Raw genomic sequence first — 8,460 nt, 5'->3', positions numbered from 1 at the left:
AAAACCACAATGAGATACCATCTCACACCAGTTAGAATGGCAATCATTAAAAAGTCAGGAAACAACAGGTGCTGGAGAGGATGTGGAGAAATAGAAACACTTTTACACTGTTGGTGGGATTGTAAACTAGTTCAACCATTATGGAAAACAGTATGGCGATTCCTCAAGGATCTAGAACTAGAAGTACCATATGACCCAGCCATCCCATTACTGGGTATATACCCAAAGGATTATAAATCATGCTGCTATAAAGACACATGCACACGTATGTTTATTGCGGCACTATTCACAATAGCAAAGACTTGGAATGAACCCAAATGTCCATCAGTGACAGACTGGATGAAGAAAATGTGGCACATATACACCATGGAATACTATGCAGCCATAAAAAAGGATGAGTTTGTGTCCTTTGTAGGGACATGGATGCAGCTGGAAACCATCATTCTCAGCAAACTATCACAAGAACAGAAAACCAAACACCGCATGTTCTCACTCATAGGTGGGAACTGAACAGTGAGATCACTTGGACTCGGGAAGGGGGACATCACACACCAGGGCCTATCATGGGGAGGGGGGAGGGGGGAGGGGGGAGGGATTGCATTGGGAGTTATACCTGATGTAAATGACGAGTTGATGGGTGCTGACGAGTTGATGGGTGCAGCACACCAACATGGCACAAGTATACATATGTAACAAACCTGCATGTTATGCACATGTACCCTAGAACTTGAAGTATAATAATAATAATAAAAGAAAAACAATACCAATCCTACTCAAACTATTTTGAAAAACAGAGGGGCCGGGCGCGGTGGCTCAAGCCTGTAATCCCAGCACTTTGGGAGGCCGAGGCGGGCGGATCACGAGGTCAGGAGATCGAGACCATCCTGGCTAACATGGTGAAACCCCGTCTCTACTAAAAATACAAAAAACTAGCCGGGCGTGGTGGCGGGCGCCTGTAGTCCCAGCTACTCGGAGGCTGAGGCAGGAGAATGGCCTGAACCTGGGAGGCGGAGCTTGCAGTGAGCCAAGATCGCGCCACTGCACTCCAGCCTGGGTGACACAGCGCGAGACTCCGTCTCAAAAAAAAAAAAAAAGAAAAGAAAAAGAAAAACAGAGGAAGAGGGAATACTTCCAAACTCATTCTATGAAGCCAGTATTACCCTTATACCAAAACCAAAGACATATCAAATAAAAAAACTATAGGTCAATATAACTGATGAATACTGATGCAAAAATCCTCAACAAAATATTAGGACACTGAATTCAACAGCACATTGAAAAGATCATTCATCAAGACCAAGTGGGATTTATCCCAGGGATGCCAGGATGTTCAACATATGCAAATCCATCAATGTGATACGTCATATCAACAGAATGAAGGACAAAAACAACATAATCATTTCAATTGATGCTTTAAAAGTTTTTGATAAAATTCAACATCTCTTCACGATAAAAAACCCTCAAGAAACTGGGGACACAAGGAATATAGCTCATGCCATATACAAAGGACTCACAGCTAATATTATACTGAATGGGGAAAAACTAAAAGTCTTCTAAAATCTGTAACATGACAGGAATACCCACTTTCTCCAGTGTTATTCAACATAATACTGGGAATCCTAGCAAGAGCAATCAGGTAAGAGAAAAAAATAAAGGGCATCTACATTGGAAAAAAAGAAGTCAAATTATCCTTGTTTGCAGATATATTATATGATTTTATGTTTGGAAAAAACTAAAGATTCCACAGAAAAGCTATTCAAACTGATAAACAATCCAGTAAAGGTGCAGGATACAATACTGACATACAAAAATCAGTAGCATTTCTATATGCCACCAGTAAACAATCTCAAGAAAAAATCGGGAAAACAATGTCATTTATAACAGCTACAGATAAAATAAAATACCTAGAAATTAACTAAAGAATTAGAGGAGCTCCATAATGAAAACTACAAAACATTGATGAAAGAAATTGAAAAGGGCACACAAAAATATGGAAAGATATTCCATGTTCATGGATTGGAAGAATCACTATTGTTAAAATGTTCATACTACCCAAAACAATCTACAGATTCAATGCAATATCTATCAAAATACCAATGACATTCCTCACAGAAATACAAAAAAAATTTTTCTATGGAACACAAAAGATCCAGAATAGCCAAAGCTGTGCTGAGCAAAGAGAACAAAACTGGAGGAATCATATTACCTGACTTTAAATTATACTACAGAGCTATAGTAACCAAAATGGCATGGCACTGGTATGAAAACAGATACTTGGAGCAACGGAACAGAATAAAGAACCCAGAAACAAATTCATACATCTACAGTGAACTCACATTCAACAAAGGTGCCAAAAATATACACTGGGGAAAGGACATTCTCTTCAATAAATAGTGCTGGAAAAACTGGATATCCATATGCAGAATGAAACTAGACCCCTATCTCTTGCCATAAACAAAATTCAAATCAAAATCCATTAAAGACTTAAATATAATACCTCAAACTATAAAACTACTAAAAGCAAAGAGTGGGAAAACTTTCCAGGATATGAGAGTAGGCAAAGATTCCATGAGTTTTATTCCAAAAGCACAAGCAACCAAAGCAAAAATGGACGAATGAGAGCACATCAAGTTAAAAAAACTTCTGCACAGCAAAGGAAAAAACAAAGTGAAGAGACAACCCAAAGAATAAGAGAAAATATTTGCAAACTATGTACCTGATGAGGGATTAGTAACTAAAACATATAAGAAGCTCAAACAATTCCATTAAAAAGTCTAATAATGTGACCAAAAAACGGGCAAAATATCTGAATAGACATTTCTCAAAAGAAAACATACCAATGGCAAACAAGTATATGAAAAGGTGCTCAACATCATTGATCATCAGAGAAATGCAAATCAAAACTACGGTGAGATGACATTTCACCCTAGTTAAAATGGCTTTCGTCCAAGACAGGCAATATCAAATGCTGGAGACAGTGTGGAGAAAAGGGAACCCTCGTACACTGTTGGCAGGGATGTAAATTAGTACAACCACTATGGAGAACAGTTTGGAGATTCCTCAAAAAACTGAAACTAGAGCTACTATATGATCCAGCAATCCCACTCCTATGTACACCCAAAAGAAAGAAAATCAGTATATCGAAGAGATATCTGCACTCCCATATATGCAGCCCTATTCACAATAGCCAGAATTTGGAAGCAACCCAAGTGTCCATCAACAGGTGAATGGATAAAGGAAATGTGGTACATATACACAATGGAGTACTAGTAAGCCATAAAAAAAAATGAGATCCTGTCATTTGCAACAGCATGGATGAAACTGGAGTTCATTATGTTAAGTGAAATAAGCCCAGCACAGAAGGACAAACTTAGCATGTTCTCATGTGGTAGCTAAAAATTAAAACAATTGAACTCTTGGAGATAGAGAGAACGATGGTTACCAGAGGCTGGGAAGGATAGTGGGGATAGTTAACGGGTACAAAAAAAAGTAGAATGAATGAATAAGACCTAGTATATGCTATCACAACAGGGTGACTATAGTCAGTAATAATTTAATTGCATATTTTAAAATAACTGAAAGTATAATTGGGCCAGTCTCAGTGGCTCATGCCTGTAATCCTAGCACTTTGGGAAGCTGAAGTGAGTAGATTGCCTGAGCTCAGGAGTTCAAGACCACCCTGGGCAACATGGTGAAATCCATCTCCACTAAAAATACAAAAAATTAGCCGGACATGGTGGCGGGTGCCTGTAGTCCCAGCTACTTGGGAGGCTGAGGCATGAGAATTGCTTAACCTGGGAGGTAAAAGTTGCAGTGAACCGAGATTGCACCACTGCACTCAGTGACAGAGCAAGACTCTATCTCAAAAAGTAAATAAATAAAAGAGTGTAATTGGATTGTTTGCCAAAATATAAATGCATAAGATGATTTTAAAATTTTTTAATAAAATAAACATTAGCTGTTATTGTAATATTGTTATCATTAATATTATGTTAATATTAGTGTGTTATTATATAGTGGTATGTTTTGTGATAGTGATGGAAAATAAGTTAGGACAAGATTATTAAATTAATACTTAGCTTAGAATTTATTATGTAGTCCTGTGATTTCCAAACTATGTCTAATGGAACACTAGTTTATTTTACAGATGTAAATTTATATGCTATCAAAATTATGCCAAAATTATATGGACATTGATATAGGTATCTATGGTCACAGAAGTGTGGGAAACACTGCAAACTCTAACTTTCTCTTGGACAGCCATGTTCATGACTCACAGAATATCAGCATTTTCCACAAATATTTGACCATGGAATTTTTAATAGAACATTTATTCATATCTGATATCTACTGCTACAGAATATTCTGTGCAAAACACTCTGTAAATAATGAAAAATCCTCCAAAGTATTTGACAGAAAGTGGCTTGGTCAGCCCTGTCTTTTAGAACATTTATTGTAGAGTCATTTCATAGTTTAGGCAAACGTGTAAAAGATTGAAAACATTGATCTCAGCTAAGAAAGTAATGCAATATCTGAAGTGAAAGATGAGAAAAGTAATAAGTAATTAGTAGAGGTAGTGTTGAAAAGACTAACGATACTAATAAGTATTAACAAAATATTTCTCAGAAACTATGAGCTAAAGATTACATTAAGTATAGTCATAAGCTTTATTTCATTTAATCTTCTAAATAATGCTCTGAAGGTAACCTATAAGGTACCCATTTTATAGATTTAAAAATTGAAGACTAAAAATGTTAAATAAATTGTGAAAGTTCACATAGCTAGAAAATGATGATGACAAAACTTGAGTCCTGATAGGATTCCAAATACTATCCACATACTTGTTTAGTGGCACAATCAATATAAATATCAACCAATAGCATTTTGAGTATCAGCCCTAAGAGAAGGAGGTTTAAAAAGACTATAGGGTTTCCAGCTCAGTGAAGTTGATGGGATCATCATAATCTAGTTCCCAAGAAATGAAATGTAGGAAGAAAAGTGGAGTGGGAGTTCTATGTCCTATGAGGAATAACCAGTTAATAGATGGATTTATGTGTCTAACACTCAAAAGAGAGTTTTAGGCTAGAGACAGGGATATGGGACTCACTAGTGTTGGTGGTGGCTAAAGAAATGAGTGTACATGACCTTTTCTGGAAAAGCATGAAAGAATGAGGGTCGAGACTGTGAATCCCAAGAGAGTACTCCAATTTTGCCAATCTGGCCATGAACAATGTGCTATAATTCCTAATTCTGGGTCTGGTCAAAAACTACATATAAGGGAGAATCAAGAGTACCCTGTTTCCTCCTACTTTGTCTTTTCCCTGGTCCCTGAGTTACAGCAGAGAGAAGTACTGCAAATCAGCAGTTGCTTTGGCTCAATTATGCCAAACTGCCTTCATGAGGAGCTGATTTACTAATCACTGGTTTTGTGGACTGATTTAGCTGGTCATTTCAGTGTACCATAGAGATGCATGTTCTGACCTCAAGGAGATAATTGTGTTCCCATTCGTTTTTCAAAAATGTAGTATTTGTCAGGCATTTTGTAATGCTTTGGGAATGCAAACATGAATAATATACACTCTTCTGATTTCAAGGAGTTTGCAGTCAATTGAGGGTACAGATAAATGAACTCATTACATTACAATTTATTATGCACATTTGGAGAGTTGTACAAGATACATTAGACATGCAAAGATAGGACCTTTGGCTTGCCTGAAGAAATTATAAAAGACTTCTCAGGGAAGGCAGTTCTTGAACTAAAATTTGAAGGAGAGGAAGTTTTTCTAGATGACCAAAGGTCATGCATGGCTGTTCCTCAAACTCACCTGCCGTTATGGTAGTGGGTGGCAGGCCACTTGATTCTGTACAAAGAATCAATGCACATTTAGGATTTTTTTTAAAAAATAAAACCCCTTAAAATGGTAAATATAAAATTATTTTTATCCACTTCTTTATAACCTCATTTCATGTGGTGTTCAGATCCCTGTGCTTCTGGTGTCTATCTAGTCTACTGAGGGTACCAAAACCTCATATCAGAGGCATATACACTTAGCTATTATTTCTGGGTTGTAGGGAGGACTGTGTAAAGAGATTAGAGAAAACAAACAAGAGAAGGAGGAAGAATTATGAGAAAATAAAGAAAAGTGGGGGGAGGAGGATAAAATAGAAAAAAGAGGAAGAAATGTCTTCTCAGTCCAGGAAATCTCTGTATTTCACATCTAGCTTCCTTGAGGGAGCTGGACATCAAGATTCATGAGGATCCATCAGCCCAGAGGGGAGATACAGCACCAAGTCTTGATGGTGGGCTACACCCTCACATATCTGCTTAGTCTTCACACCATAGACAATGGGGTTCAGCATTGGTGGCACCACCACATAGAGATTGGCCAGCAAGATATGGACATGTTGAGGAATATTACGCCCAAAATGGTGGGTCAATAAGGTAAAGAAGGATGGAACATAAAACATAAGGATGACACAGAGGTGGGAGCCAAAAGTGCTGAAGGCCTTGTGCTGAGCCTCCTGGGAGGGCAAACAAAACACTGCTCGGAGGATCAGTGAGTAAGACACAGCGATGAGGATCACATCCAAGATGACCATGACAATGGGCACTGAGAAGCCATACCAGATGTTAACAGTGATGTCAGCACAGGCTAAACGAGCCACTCCAATATGCTCACAGTAGGAATGACGAACAATGTTGGTTCGGCAGAAGGGCAGCCGCTTCAGCAAGAATATGACTGGGAAGATGATGCAGAAGCTTCGGGTGATGATGGCCAGAGCAATCCTTCCCACAACAGGCCAAATTAGCACTGCAGTATATCTCAGTGGGGCACAAATGGCCACAAAGGGGTCAAAGGCCATGGCTAACAGGATAGCTGACTCTCCCACAAACATCATATGGACAAAGAAGACTTGGGTGACACAGGCATCAACAACAATGTTATGGGCATGGAGCCAAAAGATGGGTAGGGCCTTGGGCACAGTGGTAGTAGACAGCAGGATGTCCATGATGGAGAGGAAGAGGCCAGCACGGAGAGGAAGAAATACATGGGCTCATGAAGGTTATGTTCCATGACAATAACCACTATCAGGATGCTGTTTCCCAGGGCTGCAGTGATGTAAATGAGGCAAAGAGGTATTGACAGCCAAATGTGATAAGCCTCCAACCCAGGGATGCCAAGTAGGACAAAACCTGCAGGATGGAAGATGGTAACATTGCTGTGACTCATGATGCACTTTATGATCCTCTCTATAATGACTTAGAAGCTGATGAGTCTCCTGAAATTGAAGGAAACAGAAAGCACTCCTGAATATGTATAAATATCATAAAAGACAGCATAGATTTCTAAATTGCTGGACTCTCCAGGGGCAAGTTCTCCCAGAGAATGTTCACTTGGTGTAGGAATGGCTTCTGGCCCATGGTCCTTCCTTTGCAGATAGAGCTTCTGTGGCAATAATGCTTCAAGTATGAACAGAGATGGCAGCACCTGCCTTCAACCACCCTGCCCCCAGAGTTTGGCTGCACCCTCCCTTTCTGACCTCATTCTACTATTTTCACACAAGCAGCATTTTCCACCTACCTATGTTGTCCTTGTCCCTTTCCCTAAGATTTTGTTCTGCATTTACCTTTAATTTCCCTCCCCTTCTACTTCTGTTCACCAAAATAACTCCTTAAAAAAACCTGAAAATCACTCCTTAAGACATACCACTTTGTAATGGTCTGTGTTCATAGCAACATGTCTCCTTCCTAAAAGCCTATTAGCTAAACTATATTTTAACTTTGTTATATTTAATCCTATTAAGTTTATCTGGCTATTGCCTTGAACATTTCACAGGACACTTGCGCTTGTGGCCCCCTGTGCAAGGAAGTAGAGTATCAAGGGGAAATCCAGAGGAAGCCTAGAGGGGTACATTTCTCCACTCTGATCCAGATTCATATCTTCCCTAACGCAGTGAGCAATGGGGCAGCCAATGAAACTGAGACAGGCAATTTTCATCACCAGCTCCTCATGGACTTCTCATGCTCCTCCCCAAATAGTTGTATACAGGAGCCTCCTGGTTATGTCTGGGCTTCCTTATCTACAGAAGCCCCCCAGGAAAATGATTCTGAGCAAAAGAAATCAATGTTTCGCCCACCTGTAACCCCTGCTGACTCCACTAATACTGCCCTTTTTCCCACCCCACTGTTCCCCAACCCTCAGAAAGAACTATGTTTCCCTGGTGCCAAGAAGGACTAAGTATAGAGCCCTTCTTGGCTTTCCTGCCACTCAGGTAATATTTGTTTCCTTCTGAAGTTCTGAACTATCTGCCAGCTATTAGGACTAGGGAAAGAATGTGTGATTAAGAATCTAGAAGGGAGGATATGAACAGACATTTCTCAAAAGAAGACATTCATACAGCCAACAGACATATGAAAAAATGTTCATCATCACTGGCCATCAGAGAAATGCAAATCAA

At 39.2% G+C, this 8,460-nt stretch overlaps 1 protein-coding gene across 1 annotated transcript; it reads right to left on the bottom strand.

Moving 5' to 3' along the window:
- Nucleotides 1-6,263: 6,263 nt before the first annotated feature.
- Nucleotides 6,264-7,232, bottom strand: LOC112617997 (olfactory receptor 52B2-like). Its single transcript, XM_025374623.1, is given in 3 exon segments — nt 6,264-6,300; nt 6,302-7,023; nt 7,026-7,232. Coding segments are annotated over 3 exon segments (966 nt in total).
- Between the last annotated feature and the right edge of the window lie 1,228 nt (nt 7,233-8,460).

The sequence above is a fragment of the Theropithecus gelada genome, unplaced genomic scaffold, assembly GCF_003255815.1.
Source record: "Theropithecus gelada isolate Dixy unplaced genomic scaffold, Tgel_1.0 HiC_scaffold_755, whole genome shotgun sequence".
Lineage (NCBI taxonomy): Eukaryota > Metazoa > Chordata > Mammalia > Primates > Cercopithecidae > Theropithecus > Theropithecus gelada.
Note: the sequence above shows the minus strand (reverse complement) of the source record. Positions and strands in the feature narration are given on the sequence as shown.